Consider the following 18,904-nt stretch of genomic DNA (forward strand, 5'->3'; position numbering starts at 1 on the left):
TGTCTAGCTTCTTCTTTTATATATGTACACACAATCTCTGACACCGTTAGATCAGAATTTCAAGATGAGAGAGATGATAAAAATTAGTTAAAATTCTAATCTAACGGTGTTGGAAATAAGTACGTAGAATATCTATGAAAAAAAAAATATGCATAATATTTTATCTCAAAACATAAATAATTTATCGGAAAGTACCCAATTACCTATATGGCGTATATTATTATTGAGATGATATATAATAAAAAATTTAAGAGTATGATTGGTTATAATTGTTCTAATATGGTAATGATAGATAAATAACTATATAATATAAAATTGTAGAAATCATTAATCGGAATAGAATATGTTATTTATTACAAGGGAAAATATTTTCTTCTTTTAAAGGAGAAATTTTTTCTCCTATTAGTGACTCATAATATAAATGAGGTATACAAAATAGTGGAGAGAGAACAAAATTCAAGGTGGGATCCACTATGCTATGAGTCACTCATAAGAGAAATAGATTAGAAGGGAATAGGAAAATATATAATGTTATATAAATCAATTGAAGTCTCGATGAAAAGGTTCTACTTACATAGTTGTAGCTTGTTAGATCAGCGGAAGGAGTTCATCTTGACGGCCACCATAACATAAAGTTGGTCTCTCATGTCATAAAGAAAGTTGAAGTAAGCATGTCTGCATTTCCTAATCAAGAAAATGGGGCCACAAACTCCCAAAAAGCCCGTGACAAATCCAGATTCTATGCCAATATAGAACCATGATAAAAATTCAGATTGACTCTGATGTTCATCCATAGGCTTTGTTTCTTTATATTTAGTGTCCGACGAGCAGTTTTTAGTAAGTGGAGATCCACAAAGATCAGGATTGCCAATATAGCTTAGTGCACTAAACCCTTGAAGTTGTGTCCCTGATGGTATTTTGCCTGTGAAATTGTTACTTGACAGATTCAAGTAACTGAGAAAAGACAAATTGGACATCCCGTGAGGAATTTCACCCCATAGTTTGTTTGTTGAAAAATCAAGGGACTCCAAGTTATACATGTTGCCAATCTCATTTGGTATGCTTCCTATTAACTTATTGTCGGACAAGTTCAAGGAGTGCAATCCAACGAGGCTAAACATTTGTGGAGGTATTGTTCCAGACAGATCATTATTTGAAAGATCAATTAAGGTCATAAAGTGCAGGTTTGCTCTATAGTATGATCCTTGACCTTTTGTAACCAGCTCAAGACTGTCTACGAAGGAGTAATAGATATTAGAAACATTAACGTAAAAAGCAAGCTTACTCCGAGAAGCATTGTTGGAAATTAAGGCTGTGATATCATCTAGGCAGTTGGGTATGTGCCCTGAGATTCTGTTATCTGCAAAATCCAAAATGATGAGGGAAGTCATTTGGCATATCTGTGGTGGAATATTACCACTGAATTGATTGGACCTTAATTGGAGAGCCATTGCACTCTGCGGTATCCATTTTGGTATATTTCCTGAAAAGTTATTTTCACGAACATTAAAGATCAATAGAGAGTGGCAATTTTGCAGCGAGGGAGGTATCTCTCCGTACAAGTTGTTCTCATGCAGATGCAATGTGGTGAGATCAGATAACAACCCCATTGATCGGGGTATCTTGCCTGTGAGGTTATTGCTTCCCAAGTTAATATGAACCAAAGATTTCCAGTTATGCCAGCAATTTGTAAGCCCTCCAGAGAGACGATTATCAGATAAGTCCAAGTACACTAAATTGCTTTCCCCATTCAGCAGCCTCTTACGATCACACAAGAGAGGAGAAATGGATCCTGATAATGAGTTGCTTGCTATATCCAAAACAGCCACATTTGATGATAATTGAGGCAAGCTACCTTTCAAATCATTTGATGACAGATTTATGTATGTAGAGTTCAACAACACTTTTGACAGGTTCCCATCTATTGAATTCCTTTCTAAATCGAGAAAGGTTATTCTCGAAACAAAATTCCAAAAATCACCTGGAGCCTCAAATGAGGAGTGTACAATTTTTAGAGTATCAATAGATCTTTGGGTATATAACCAGACAGGGAGTTCAGAACCCGCAAATCCGAAAATTAATTGTTGAAGTTGGAAAGGTGGAATCCAATGGGAATCAAAATCAAAGATTAATGGTGGTAATGAATAGATAGACAAGTACTTCAACTTTGACAGTTTGGCAAAATTTCTCTCGGACACTATCCCTGTCAATTGATTTCGGCCAACACCCAAGAAAACTAAGGATGATAGATTTCCCAAACTTACGGGAATAGATCCAGAAAAATTGTTTTTAACAAGATCAAGATATTGTAGATGTTCAAATTGGCCTAACCAATCTGGAATTGGTCCATTGAAATGATTTTTTTCCAGGCCCAAGGATTCCAAGTGTCGCAGATTTAGCAATGCCTTTGGTAGTTGACCTCTTAAAACACTTGAGCTAAGGTCAATGTTAAAGATACCACTAAGATTGAATAACCATTTAGGCAACTCCGAGTCAAATTTATTGCCGCGAAGATCAAGAATTTGAAGTGCAGTAAAATTAGCATACTGAAGAGACGGGCTCAAGTTATTCAATTGACAACTTCTCAAGTACAGCTCCGAAAGTGATGGAAGCATAGTAGTTACTGACTGAAGCCAGTAAGTTTCCTTGCGAAGATCAATGCCACTAAGTTGGAGCCTTTTCAAGGATGAAATGCGGGAAAGCCATTGAAGATTATCAATGGCAAGAGCATAATTAGATGATAAATCAAGATATTCAAGAGCTGAAGAGTTTACACAGTACTCAACAGATAGGTTATGACAATTCTGACTATCAAATTGGATGGCTAAGAAGTCATTATTATGCAAATCTAAGCTATGTAGAGATTGAAACTGCAGCAAAGAAATGTGGATAGAACCTGTGAGGCAGTGTGATTTATCCACTTTGTCGCTATAAGTTGGAAGAGTTGTAGAACATGGGAGACTGAGCTCAGTGACTCTGCTTGTGATGTTGTCACACTTCACTCCTTTCCAATTGCAACAATCTTGTTCAGTGGACCATGAAGAGAGCTTTCCTGATGGATCTTCGACTCCTTGTTTGAAGTTCAAGAGACCTTCCTTGTCTTTCTCGTTGCACTGGATCTTAGAGCTGCACGTGCATGGGTTCAACATCATCATTGCACAAAGCAACCATGCACAAATGGTTGCATATCGAGACAGAAAAGTATTCATGCTCACGCGAGAAATTATGAACGAGCTAGCTAGGGAGCAACATGAATTGCGACGAGTGGGAGAAGTTTGGGTCTCTTAAATATTGTGGTCTTAAGTTCTGAGTCTTGTGCATGGAAAAAATAAGGTCGGCAAGGGTCACATTTCCTTAGACACTTTACCCCATCCAATACACTAATTTGCTAAAAGCTTTAAGGAGATCATTAAAAAAACAAAAAGGTGAGGACTCTTCTGAAAAATAACGACCCTTATAGAAAAAGTTGTTCTATAAAACTAAATAAAAAGGCAACTAAAATATACGCGCAATATATAAAACCAAACGTAATTTCTTTATATGAAAAAGAAAGAAAAAAGAAAGTGAGCTTCTTTAAAAACTCCTTAGAATTTTAGACAATATTTTTTTGAGCCGAATGGGCTCTTAAACACAATGTTTTCTCACCGTAATCAAAATAATTATTTAGTTTTACATACGGATTATATTACAAATTCTTTAAAAACACTCTGTATTTAAATTAAAAAGTTATTTTGCATTGCCACAAATTATAATGGAACAATTTATCATATTAACGTATAAATTTTTAGTGAAATATTTGAGTTTCATTATTGACAGATAGATTCCGGGCACGGCCTCTTTATTATTCTCCTTCACAACTTTTTTTCGTTCCTCATTTGTTCGCCATTCGAAGAATAATACCCATATATGAATTTAAAAAATTATGCATGTGTTACATAAATTGCGTATATGTTTTGTCTATTAGATTTAGTATTTTCAGGCATGCAAGTGAGACATCACATACGATAGCAAATAGTGGTAGTTTGGTTGGTAGTAACAGAATTGAGTAAGTGGAAAGAAAAATGTTTCTATTCGATTTCACATGACCTCTTTGGAAAATATTTAAATATCTTAATTTATAATTCGCTCCGCACTGCAAATTAGTTTCATAGCCGACTCAAAAACTCAAAATTTGTTGAAATATCAGAGAAAATTAACTCATTTTAAAGAGATAATTAGAATTGAATTAACTTTAAAAAAAAACATAACATATGATAATAAGATTGAGTTAACAGGAGACGGATGATAAATGAGTCACTTGGGAGGATAAAATTTTACAAAATAAAAAAATATTTAAATTATTTAATAATTTAAGGTTAGAAAATCTTCCTAATCAATCTTTTTAATTTTTAGAATGTGACTGAGGTTTGGACCACTAATTTTATAAAAATTATTCAAATATCTTGCTAGTAACTCAATTCTAACGATTTTTTATATAACTAGTCAAGATTGATTATTTGACAGGCCACCGCCAATTTTTGGTGACTCAACTCAAAGTTACTGTGCAATCAACGAAAAGTGGCACAAATTCCTATGCAGTAACAAGGAAGAAAGATGCAACAACGCGGAAACGCGTACATCAACAGTATTTTGTTGGTCTGTAATTAAAGATATTCTTTATAGGTTTATGCATATCAAATCCAGAGAAAAATAGTGTCTTGTGAATATTTTTTAAGAGTGTGGTGTATTTTTTTTAATTTAAGAGAGAATGATATTATTATTTGTTATAGTTATAGTGGTTATAATTTTAATTTAATGAAAACAAAATTGGGAAATGTTCAAATACCCTTATGATTTGCCTTTGAATTACTTATTCCCTTATAATTTTTATTTTATCATTTATCCCATGTTTTTTTTTTCATCCAACATCCTTATTAACAATGTTAAAGTTTTTAAATAATACTACTATTGTACCATTCTTGTAATAAGAAGGGACTATATCAACGATGTTCAGTTAGATTTTCACTTTCAGGATGGATAGGGGTGTCAAAACGAGTCGACATGACACAAATTTGACACGACACGAATACATCAACACTAACACGACACGAATTTTTATTCGTGTCAAAATCTTCAACATTGACATGACACGAATTTTTTACGGGTTGACACGACACGACACGAATAACACGCAAAATAGGGGTCAAAATGATATTTGACAATTTTTTTTTTAAAAAATGGATCAATATAAAAAAAATTTTAAAAATAATAATAAAAAATTAAAAATAAAATAATTTAAAAAAATACGGATCGACACGAACACGAATACATCAACACTAATTTTTTACGTGTCATTTTTTCCAACATGTACACGACACAAATTATTTTACGGGTCAACCCAAACACAAATTTTCATGTCGTGTCGTGGGTCGACCCACGTGTCAAAACCTATATTGACATTCCTAAAGATGGAGAACATGGAAGAACGAGAAATAGACTTAAGACTTGCAGAAAGAGAAAGCAAGTTAAGCTCCTCAAGATAATGGCATTTCGGTCCGATCAAGATAAATGCTTCTTGTGGAACTAGAGTATATTGCTAGAAAATAATATAAACAATTCTCACTAAACATCTTAAAATTTTTGGTTAAAATGATTCTTTACATGATATCAGAGTTTTAGTGAATCACGAGTTTGATCCTCACTATCGTCATTTCTAGCGAAATTAAATAAGCATAAAGTAAAATAAAAAAAATTGAGCCCGTGCAATATTCATGCTTTAAGTCCAAAAAGACTCTTGCAAGAGGGAATATGTTAGAGAGTAATATAAATCATTAAAAAGACTTTCACCTAACACTTTAATATTTTGTGTTCAAATGATTCTTTACCAAAATAATTCCATTACGAGAGAAGTGAGACTTATGCATGAATTAACAATGCTGGCAATGGAAACATTAGTTATATTGCAAACATGGAAAGTTTATTCAAACCATCAGCAAAAGCAAGAGTCACCTGGATAATCAAATTCCAACAATTAGTTACAATTGAAATCCCATGCACCTCCAATCATGCATTGCATTCTTCTGCGCACCCCCGACTCATCATTATAAAGTGAAATGTATTTTTGTAAAAATGATAGAATAATCACATTAACTAGAAGTTCTAACTCTGTTAATGAGGATCTTGGATGGAAAAAAACATAATGGGGTAAATAATAATAAAAAACCATAAGAAGATAAAGTGATTCAAAAGCAAATTACATGAGGTATTTGAACTTTTTCCAATTTTTTTTTATTCTTGCATGTAGTTTTTCCCTTATAAAATTGGGGTTTTTCACATTGAATTTGTTGTGTCCGTTTCTTTTTTTTCTGACTCCTATTTTAATTGTATGATACTCAGATACCTAATATTATTGAACTGGTTAAATTAATTTGTCTAGCAAACACCGAATTGTCAATCCATCTTGTATGAATTGGACATAATGAGAGTACCGGCAAATGATTTCACTTATAGGGATGTCGACAAATCAAGGTTTGAGTTACACCGAATGACATGTATCATTTAACACATCAAAAACTTGATTAATCATGGAAATTGATTGTTAAAAGCGCGCTTTAAAGAGTATAAGCATATGCCTTGGAGCTTGTTTGATAATTTTTTTTTTATCTTATAAGTTATTTTAAGATAAAATTACAAAATTTTACCAAAAAAAGAAGAAGATAAAATTAAAAGTTGTTCGGCATTAAAGGAGGAAGATAAAATAATTGTTATTAGGGGGCGTTTGGCAGAGGAGATAATTTTTTTTACAGGGAAAAAAAGATTTTCGAGAATATGGTGGAATTTTTTTTCCCGGATAAGTTACGAAAAGGTATTTGGTAGGTTCAATTTTTTTTCAAAAATGTTGAGTTAATTTTACTGATGCTATAAGAAAATAAAAATAGCATGTATCAGAAGGTATTTCCGTTTGGAAATATGATGTGTAAAATGAAATGATGGAGAAAAAAATTTATTTTCGGTTTCTTCATACCAAACATTAAAAACAAATTTGTCCCACTCCACTTTCCTAGGATTTCTAGGAAAATCCCCATACCAAACGTTAGAGTAAATTATTAGGGTAAAATAAAATTTATAAATATAAATTTGGAATAAGAGTAAAATTAAAAAATAAATATGAGAATTCTAAAAAGCTAACATGCATCTTAAAAAAAACTCTTCTTTGAAACTTTTAGTTTGTTCTTTTTTTCTTCATAATAATAAAAAAAAAAACTTTTAAGGATCAGAATTTTTATAAAATTATATTTGATTAAACTTCTGCTTGTTAGGATAAAAGAAGCTAAATATAAGACATGTGAAATATATGAGAGTGGATCCTCTCAAATGCTAATTAACAAGACCATGTCATACAGAGCAATCATAATTATACATGGATGAATTAATGATAATAAGAGAAGAGAGAAAAAAAATATAAGAATAGAAAGTTACACAATCAACACCGTTGATTTAATTATTAACGGTTAAGATTCTCCATATGACATGATCATGTTAAATTACACATGAGAGAATCCATTTTCGAAAAATACACTTACACTTTAATTATTTATAAAAGAAAGTTTTCATAAAGCTATGTAATTGTTCGTAATGGATGTATAACAGACAGATCAATTAGGGGTAATATTTTTTTAAAAGGATTGGTACGATAATTTAAAAAATGCAAGGAAAAAAAATCAAAAATTAAATTTGGTTCAATAAAAAACTTCAGGTGTAAACGGGTCAAATCCAATGCAACTCGACTCTTTAAAATGATGCAGTTTACTTGGAAGTCGGAAGTTAACTAGGGGTGTTCATCAACCGATTCAAACCGCGAAAACCGAATCGAAAAATCGATAACCGAATAAATCGAAAACCGAAAAATCTGAAACCGAAAGAAAACCACAAATTATAATTGGATTGGATCGGTTTTCGGATGGGTTGATGAAAATCGATCCGATCCAATCCAAACCGATCCAATATATTAATTATCCTCTACCTACTTGTCCTTTCTCCAATTATAGCCCAAAAATTTCTAAACTCAAGACCCATTAACTCATCAACTAAACCAAAAAAAAAACTTAGTCACGTCTCATCAACTATAGTATTGTTTAGTGATATTTTTGTATTTCAATTTTTATTTTTTTTTACAAAGTCAATATGTACAAAAGATGTTATTTGTACAATAATCATGAAACTAATTTTAGGATATTCAAAAAACCGAAAAACGATCCAATCCAAACCGAAAAAAATTGGATTGGATCGGATCGGATTTGAAAAAAAATCTAAACCGAATGGATGATTACATGATCAAACCGAAGGATTGGATCGGATGAGTTTTGCTTCTAAAACCGATCCAATCCAGACCGCGAACACCCCTAAAGTTAACAATTGTCGTGATGTTGAAAACTTAGAATTTATGAATTATTGTACTCATTAAAACATACTATTTTAAAAAATATTTTAAAGTTTAAAATTAAAATAATTTTAATTAAATATATTTAAATATATAATCTATTAGTTTAAAAATATAGTTTACTCTAAAGTAATTATTATACAGAAATTTATACAAATTCTAAATGATTTAAAGTAGTGCATGAAGTCCTCCTCGGAACTCGCAGTATAAACTCGGTTGAGGAGTATGATTAAAAAAGGGTAAGATTATATTTACCAAAAAAAAAGATAAGATCTATGTTGCACCGACATTGACACGGGATACGGGATACGACACGACATTCTGATACGTTAATTCTAAAAAATATTAAATTCCTACACGTTAGGACACGTTTTGATATTATATAATATTTTTAATTTATATAGTGTATATTATATTTAATATTCAATAATTTAACAAAAAATAAAGCTAAACTTATAATACCCATCAATTTTGCAAAGAAACATAATATATCCTAAATGTTTATATTAAACTCAATAAAATCATAATCGTAATCTAACGAATCTAATAGTTGAAACTTAAAATGCAACGCAACGTAACATTTGAACCTTTTTTTGAGTCTTTGCAACGAGTATTAGAATGTCGAGAAGTGTTGAAGTGTCGGGAAGTGTCGGACACGACACGTCAGAATTTTTGAAGTATCGGTGCTTCATAGGGTAAGACTATCGAATTTTTTAATTATTTATTCACGCTTTTCTTTAATTATTAATAACTTTAATTATCTATCTCCAAAAAAATAAAAAATAACTTCAATTATCTTAGAAATACTTGAGCAAATGGTAAATTGGAACTGTCATTTGAAAAAAAAATGGTTTCCTATATATGTTTCCACCTAATTGGATACGAATAAGACTAATCCCTTTTGTTGTACAAAGGGTGAAAGTTTTTCCACTAGCCCCGAGTTGTTTGGCTTAAGAATCAAACCAAAGACTTTTCGTTTTTCCACCCCAACAATCCGTTCCTCGATCACAACTTGCCTTATGGTTAATTTTTTTTTTTTGCAAAAATAAAAATAAAAATTGGTTTTATATTTTTTTTTTTTTAAAATATTTATCCTTTAAAAGACATAGAGTCGTATTGTTTTAAGTGAGAAAAAATACAACCTAGTATTTTTTATTTAAAATTAAAATTAAAAAAAATTACTCATTTTCTCTCTTATAATTTTTATTATTTGTATTTTTCTCTCACTTAAAATAATATAATTCTATGTCTTTTAAAAAAAAAACATTAAACCCTATATTTTTACGTAGAAAAAAAAATTACATGTAAATTATTTTGTCAGTATCAATTTCAACTTCAAATCACGCAAAATGGACTCACCTTTGGATGGAACGTTAATCCGAATGTAGTATTTGCTCGTTAAGTGACTCGTTGATCGTTGATCGTGTGATAAATAATAGTAAGATATTTTAATAATCTTTATCAAGATGTTGGTCCAAACCTGCGTGTCGTTTGAGTGTCTATTTTGTAAACAAATGATGATACTCTTCAAATTAATACAGCTTACATTTCAAAGTTACCACAGCCATACCATTGCACATGGTTATTGGATTTTCATGATGAAACTATAATGTATATTGCACGAGAATTTCAGAGTTTAGACAAACCATAAAGAATATTATAAATTGAAGAAAATAAAATAAAATTATAGAATAATTATGTATAATAAATTTAAGTAAAATATAAATTAAGAGAAAATATATTTAGGAATCAAAAGATTTTTGCAGCAAGACAATTAACCACAATTAAAGATAAAATAACAAAATTGAATTGTCATGGGTCATCACCTTAATTGCACGGCAAGACAAGGACCATCACACCTCTTTATAAAAATAAAATTAATACAAGAATATGGAATAAATAAAAAGGAAAAGAAAACGAAGGTTCTGGACAACTAACAAAGGAAGACCATAATTCACTAGACTAATTGACCACAAGTCAACTAAGATAAAATAAAAGAGAAAGGTTAGAAAAATGTGAATAGACGCGACCGTGGTGTATGGATAAAATAAATGAGTTAATTTCTGCAAAAATATCCTTGGAGAATATATGATGAGCGTATCTAACATAGGAATAGGAATGGACGTGATCATGATGTAAAAATTTGGTAGTTCAGTCATTTAAACATAAAGTTTAAACAAACAAAATTTTTATAGTTTGGTAATTTAAAATACCCAGTGTATTCATGGCAAAATATTTCTGGCCTCCAATTTTATTTTTGTCCTTAGCAAATAACAAATACGTAATAATTTAAAATTTTATAGTTTGATGGTACCAACTACCTACCGCATGGCCAATGCTTAAACACTTATAATCTTTTCACACTGCAATTCAAATAATTATTTAGGTTTACATACGGGGCAAAAAAATTTAATTATTGTATTTTAATTAAATAATTACGTATTTATTGCAGTTTTAAGAATAATTACGAATTTATTATACACTGTGACGCTCCTTTTGGGTGTCACATGTGACGCCCCAGTGAGGCGTCTCTCCCTAAAGGGAAGAAGCCCCAATGGGGCGTCTCTCATGTGGTGTTGACACGTCTCATTTTTTTTTCCAAAATAAAAATTAATTTAATCATAAAACTTCTGAAGGCCATAACTTTTGACTTGAGTATATCCAAATCAGGTAATTCTTTTTTTGATTCCACATAACTTTTCGAGATCTAGCAATGACATCTCATTTGACATATTTTATTTCTCACAAACACAATTTTAATTTGCAAGAATGGTATTATAAGAGCGGTTAAACCGAGAAGCCTCTAAGTTCTGGATTTGTGATTTAATATAAAAAAAATAAATAAAATTTTGATTTGTGATTTAAATTTTTTTTATAATAATTTTTTTTATTATAACAAAAATTTGGTTTGTGATTTAAATTAAAAATAAAAATAAAAATAATTATTAATAAGAAAAACAAAATAAAGATTTGATTTGTGATTTAGACGTGATTGGTGACATGTCAGGTTTTGACACGTGCCACATTTTTAAACTCAGAAGCCTCTAAGTTTTGCGTTTGTGATTTAATACAAAAAATAAATCAAGATTTGATGTGTGATTTAAATTAAAAATAAATTTGAAAAATCTGTGTTAATAAAGGAAATAATTAAATAAATATTATAAGTCTATAAGGAAGAAGGATTACCTGATTTAAATTCAAATTATGTTTGTGAGAAATAAAATATATCAAATGAGATGTCATTGCGTAGATCTCGAAAAGTTACGTGAAATCAAAAAAAGAATTACCTGATTTGGATACCCGATTCAAAAGTTATGGCCTTCAAAAATTTTATGATTAAATTAATTTTTTTTTTTGAAAAAAAAATGACACGTGTCAGCACCACATGAGAGACGTCCCATTGGGGCTTCTTCCCTTTAGGGTGAGACGCCTCAATGGGGCATCACATGTGACGCCAAAAAGAGACGTCACAGTGTGCAATAGATCTGTAATTTTTTCCAAAACTATAATAAATGCGTAATTATTTTATTAACTAGCATTAAATTAATTTTTTTCTCTTACGTACCGATTATATATATTACAAATACTTTAAAAACAATCTGAATTTAATTTATAGAGTTACTTTGCATTGCCACAATTTATATATGGCACGATTTATCATATTAATATATAAATTTTATTGACAAATAGATTCCGAGCACAGCTTCTTATGATATGTTTGATTGTGTTTTATTTTATTTGTTCTTAAAATTATTTTATAAAATAATTATGGAAATATGTATTTTTTTTAAAGTTAAAAGTCAAAATACAAAACAAAAATAACTTAAACATGTTCTCTAAATTTGATTCTAAAAAAAATTACATTTTTTTTTTACAAAATAATCCTTATCAAATGGATTTTTTTATTTTGAAAACCCAAAAAATATTTTTAGAAGCAGTATTCAAACAGGCTTTCACTTTTTTCTCTCTTTATTTCTATGTTATTAAAAAAGTAATGTCCATATATACATGAATTTTGAAAATTATGCATAGGTTAGATAAATTGCTTATATGTTTAATTTGCCTATTAGTTTTAGTATTTTCACCAATGCAAGCGAGGCATCACATATCATAATAAGATTGAGTTAACGGATGATGGATAACGAAATAGCAACTCTAAGTCGTTTTCATTAAAATAAAAAATACCTCTAACCTTTTTTTTTTAATCAGTAATATCCCTAACGTTTAGAACACTAATATTGTGACTATTTTGCTTTTCAATTATCTAAAAAAACAGAGCAATGTAATTTGGCTTCTATCTTAATTTCCCCCCATATATTAGGGGTGCCTCTTGCCTGTATTCATCAGTTTTTACATTTCTTTTCCCCCAAGTAATTTATATCCTCAACAATTTTCATTGTTGTAATTTATGTATTCATATATTTTATTGTATCTTCTATTGATAGATAGTTACAATAAGGGGAAAACATTGATGGGTACATGTTATTTCTTTCTATACTCTTTTCCCAGCTAGTATTGGACGATGTATAATTTTTGCAATAGAAAAAATTATATATGAAATCATTTGTCAGTATCAATTACAACGTTCAAATCACGCAAAATGGACTGACCTTTAGGGGGAGCTTTAATCCTAGTGTAGTATTTTTTTTTTTTTTTTTGGGTAAATAGTATTTGCTTGTTAATTGACTCGTTGATCGTTGATCATGTGATAAATAACAGCAAGATATTTTAATAATCTTTATCAAGTTGTAGGTCCAAACCTGCGTATCGTTTGAGTGTCTATTTTATAAACAAATGATGATACTTTTCAAGTTAATACAGCCTAAATTTCAAAATTAACAAAGATTACCATTGCACATGGTAATTGGATTTACATGATGAGTAAAAACTATGATGTATGTTGCACGAGTATTTTAAAGTTTAGACAAACTATAAAGAGTATTATAAATTGAAGAAAAAAAATATTTAAAATTATAGAAGAATTATGTATAATAAATTTAAGTAAATTATTAATTAAGAGAAAATATGTTTAGTAATCAAAAGATTTTTTCAGCAAGACACTTAACCACAGTTAAAGATAAAATGACAAAATTGAATTGTCTTGACCTCTTGGGTCATCACCTTAATTGCACGGCAAGACAAGGACCACCGCACTTCTTTATAAAATAAAATTAATACAAGAATATGGAATAAATAAAAAGGAAAAGAGAGTGAAGGTTCTGGGAAACTAACAAAGGAAGACCATAATTCACTAGACTAATTGACCACAAGTCAACTAAGATAAAATAAAAGAGAAAGGATATAAAAATGTGAATAGACGTGACGGTGGTGTATGGATAAAATAAATGAGTTTCTCAAAAAAAAATAAAAAATCCTTGGAGAATAGATGATGAGTATATCTAACATAGGAATAGGAATGGACGAGATTATGATGTAAAAATTTTGTGGTTCAGTCATTTAAACATAAAGTTAAAACAAAAACAGTTTTTATAGTTTGGTAATTTAAAATACTCAGTGTATTCATGACAAAATATTTCTGGCCTCCAATTTATTTTTGTCCTTAGCAATTAACAAATACGTAATAATTTAAAAATTTATAGTTTGATGGTACCAACTACCTACCGCATGGCCAATCCTTAACCAGAAAGAATTACTTTAAAGCATTAGATACGATGATATAAAGAATTAATTCATCACAAAAATTTAAGTTATTTGATGATGCTACATTAATTAATTTTTTATATATCTCTAACACGTCTTTTCACATGAGAGTTCATTGAGTTTGAATTATGGACAATGTACAGATTCACCTACTGTCACTGTCAGGCGGGTCCAGAAAGAGCCCGTGATAGGGTGTTGAAATAAAAGACACATAATTTATCGTGGTTCAGTCATAAGGTCTACGTCCACACTGATGATGTTTCTCTCCCTCTCAGTGATGATCACGGGGGAGGGGGGAGGTTCCCTTCAATATAAATAATAGGTGATACAATAGTTGGGCCAAATTATTTTGCCCATAATTAAAGATATAAGGTGATTTGTTGCCTTCTTTATGAGATATATTTGACATATGATTACAATCAATCAAATCTCGTAATTTACATCCACTAATTTCTCCAACACTCCCCCTCCAACTTGAGGCGAAGATGTTAATCAAGCTCAGCTTGGCAATGATGTTTTGAAAGGATTTCTTCGGAAGAGCCTTTGTGAACATGTCTGTTAATTGGCCTTCGCTTCGGATATATGATGTCTCAATAATCTTAGCTTGAGTCTTGTCCCGAACAAAATGGCAGTCTATTTTAATATGTTTAGTTCTCTTGTGAAATATTAGATTGGATGCGATATGAATAACTACTTGGTTATCGCAATACAACTTAATAAGAAACTCTGATTTTTTCAAAGTGAAATTGAATAGGAGATCCTTGGGCCAGATAAGTTCACTGGTGGCTGAGGCCATAGTACGATATTCGACTTATGCACTAGAACGAGCTACTACACTTTATTTTTTACTTTTTCAACAAACAATGTTGCCTCAAACAAAGGTGCAGAAAACTGAGGTAGATCGTCTATCATGTGGGCTACTAGCCCAATCAACATCAATATACCCAACAATATCAGTGTGGTTGTTCCTCTTCAACTATATGCTTTTTCCTGGACACGACTTTAAGTATCTAAGTATCTGGTCTCTAGACTCATGTGATATTGTGTTGTTTTTATGCAAAAATTGGTTAATGCAACTTACCGAGTATGAGATATCCTGTCTGGTTATGGTGAGATAGATTAATTTTCCAATAAGTCTTTGAAATTATCTCAGATCAGATAAAGGAGTGGAGTAATTTTCAAACTTACAATTATATTCAATAGGAGTATCGACCGGTTTGGATTCCAATTTACCAATTTCCTTCAAAAGATCCAGTACATATTTCCACTGTGAGATGAACAACCCTTTATTGGATTCAATAACTTCTATTCCTAGGAAATACTTTAGCCCCCCCAAGTCTTTAATGTCAAAGGTCATACTGAGATATTTATTCAACATATCTATCTTACTCTGCGAGATAACTATATCATCCACATGGATAAGGACAACAATGGTAACACCCTGTGTCGACCTGGTTTGTTAACATCAGAATGGTATTAAGTGCAGCTAATTAATCAAATAAATGCGAAATCTAAACTCATTAAAACGCGGATAAACTTTTTCCATTCTTCATTAAATTGTAATCATTACTTGCATGTCAAGTTAATTGCATATTATACTTGATTTATTCAACTTTCTTACTTACAATTACATACCTGCTTATTTACACGTTTCATGATCTATGTCTTACAAGAGAATGTCCTTAAGTTTAATGTCTCCTCTTAGCCATTGACTACTTCATTCTTCTCATTTATAGATGCCCAACTAAGGCATTACAATTCCTTTTAATATATATATTTACCAATTTCTTTCACAGTTAACTCCTTATAAATTTTAACATATGTTTTCTATATAATCCATCTGTACAGGTCATTATTCCCCATAGATTCCATACAACACCTAATAGACCTTCGGTATATATATATATAACCTAATTCACTTCAAGACTTTAAATAATAATTTCATAAAACATAGTTCATATGTCACAATATCAAATGGCTAAAATAACACAATTGCTCACAAGATATGTGCTTATACACATCATTCAGCAAGAGTAAACAAACTCAATATATACATGATCGCATAGACAATCTCTATGCTCACATCAATTATAAAATACATAACATGATAATTAATGATCATGTCTCATGTGAATATCGACATAGCAATGCATGTCATGCTAGAATCTCTACGTCAGCCTCTTGCCTTGAGATGCATCAATATCAATAATCTCAGTACCTGAAAAATGTTCCCCGAACGAGGTGAGATTTTGACAAATCTTAGTAAACTGGTGTTCTCGAAGGATCACTCAGCCCCAAGTTCATTTTAAGTATAACAATATAAAAATTATGACATGTCATATATATATATATATATATATATATATATATATATATATATATATATATATATATATATATACACATATATATCATGCAAGTGAGTAAAATATCCTACTGGCTAGAAAACAATGTAGGCATTACACACGTCTGCAACCTACTCAACACACCACACTCAGGTCTTCCCATCGTGTGCGGACATCTTCCACACTCAGGGACTATCATCTTGTGTGAAACACTCCCACTCAAGAATTCCCCTCGTGTGTGGACACCTACCACACTCAGTGACTTTCATCTTGTGCAAAGCACACCCCATCACATACATATATAAGAGTGCATTATTAACATATCCATGTAATAACATACCACATAAAAGAACCATCCTCCCTTGGAGTTTGGTGGAACAAACAGGGATTAACCTCGAGAACCAAAAGCTTACCTTTATTTGCAACCTACTATAATGAACTCTCAGTATCCAAAGGACCACAATAATAGGCCTTATAAAATCATAACCTATTTCAAGATATAAAGATAATTAATAACATATTCTAGTCTATCACATATAACGAGTTACTATATATATCTCTTCTGTTAATAATAGGTAAGGTTTTTTCCAAAGCCATAAGTATGGTTTAGTTAAGTTAGGACTTAAACCTATTTTATAAAGGTCCACACTAATCTCCTTAGGGTCCTAAATAATTAACAAGGTTTCATGAGTTCTTCAATTGAAGAACAATTCCAAGAAATAGGCTCCAATGCTCCATTGGCCGGTTCGACACTTAATCACATTTACTCTTTTTAAAATTGGTGTTGCTTCTCTTTATCAAAAATTCTAAGATTTTACTATGTTAAACTAGACATCTCAAACTTTCCAACAACATATTATATGTCTCAATTGGAGTTATATAACTCTGGTTATGTTTTTCGCAAAGTGACTGCAGTAAACTGAATTTTCAACAACCAAGTTGCGACTTTAAACTCAAACTGCGATCAATTCACTTATCCAATGGTTACGAAATTTTACTGGGTTGTAGCCCTATGTGTTATTTCACATAGGTCCAAACCTCACTGAAGTTTTAAAATAAGAAAATCAATCAAAATAACATTAATTGTTCATAGTTATGTAAACAATTAGAGTGATTTAAATACAATTAAAGTTGATTCAATTCTTTAAAGAAAATTGACATTAAAATTGTGCTTTTGTATTCAGATTGCAACCTGTGATTCGATGATTAAACTAAACTCAACTTTTTATGGAGAGACTAAATTAATATCATTTCATTAAGAGAATCAAATTAATATCGTTTTTATAATTGAAGGAATAGATTGATATCACCTTTCTTCATGTAACTAAATTAATATTACAAGATTTACTTAAAAAAAAGTAATGTTGCATGTATTTTAATGGAAATTAAAAAGAGTCATTACTCAAAATATCAAGTAATTATGTTTGCATACGTAATAGACTGATAAATAATTAGACATATGGGGGACGATAGCAATACCGTGTTGTAACCAATCCGATGCAATTATACTTAGATATCCACCATTTTTTTTAAAACATTAACTCATTTATTGTGAGCTTTTTCTTTTTTGGCATCACTTCACAAGTCACTGGTTGCATGGATTACATGTATTCCATGTAAGAATTTTTTCTTTACGTGGAAAATATTAATTAATTAGTTTTTTTTTTAAATTAATCGGGTTAATGGATATTTCAATTGTATTATTTTGATAAGTCTGTTGTGCTCAGGTTGAGTTGAGCTTTTGACATCTGTTGGTATTGGGCTTAGTTGGGAGCAGTGTAGACTTTAGTGTGACACTAGTTTTCCGTGATGAGTGAACTCAGCGGACACAAACTCTTTTTAGGGTATTTGGCTAGGTCCCCCTCTAGCCTATTTATATTAAGATTAAGTCCTATGAACTGTCATGTTCCCATCGCTGAAGGTTGCCATTTTAGAATAGGTCAGACTCTAGCCGTGAGATCAAATTCTTCACTCAGTAGATAAGATGGTTCAATCAGGTATACAAATTTCTTTCAGAACAAAATTGATACGTGGTATGTTGGAAAATTCTTATATTCCATGTTATGATTGGATTATTTTATTTTGACAGAATAATTAATTAAGAGAAAGCTTTTAATTAATTTTTTTTAGTATTAAATAGTCTAATTTAAATTTAAACATATACGTAAGAGTTAGAAAAAGATAAAGCATTACTATATATCTGCTGCTTTCTATCACAGTTAAAGACCGCATAAAATGCTTACCAAAAAAAAAAAAAAAAAAAAGACCGCATAAAATGTAAGAAGATACAGCATTCATAAGAAAATAAAAATACAAAGATAAGCAGAAATAACTTGCAAATTCCAACTTTATTCAATAAAAGATATTTTGATACAAAGCTCAGCTTCAGACATGAACAATAATTTTCTCTCACAAGTACAATATTTGTAAATGTTCACAAGTGAAGACTAACTCCCAACACATGAAGCTAGTGTTTTTT

General features: G+C 30.6%; 1 protein-coding gene across 1 annotated transcript; it reads right to left on the reverse strand.

The window, feature by feature from the left end:
- Positions 1 to 593: 593 nt before the first annotated feature.
- LOC133309791 (receptor-like protein EIX2) lies at positions 594 to 3,209 on the reverse strand. Its single transcript, XM_061510614.1, has one exon. It carries the CDS (start codon positions 3,207 to 3,209, stop codon positions 594 to 596), a length of 2,616 nt encoding a protein of 871 aa, XP_061366598.1.
- Positions 3,210 to 18,904: the final 15,695 nt, after the last annotated feature.

The sequence above is a fragment of the Gastrolobium bilobum genome, unplaced genomic scaffold (assembly GCF_033153095.1).
Source record: "Gastrolobium bilobum isolate Gb01-03AN ecotype WA unplaced genomic scaffold, APGP_CSIRO_Gbil_v1 utg5492, whole genome shotgun sequence".
NCBI classification, from domain to species: Eukaryota; Viridiplantae; Streptophyta; class Magnoliopsida; order Fabales; family Fabaceae; genus Gastrolobium; species Gastrolobium bilobum.

Coding starts and splice junctions, on each gene's coding strand:
- LOC133309791 (XM_061510614.1), bottom strand. CDS start 3,209: ATGAATACTTTTCTGTCTCGATATGCAACCATTTGTGCATGGTTGCTT.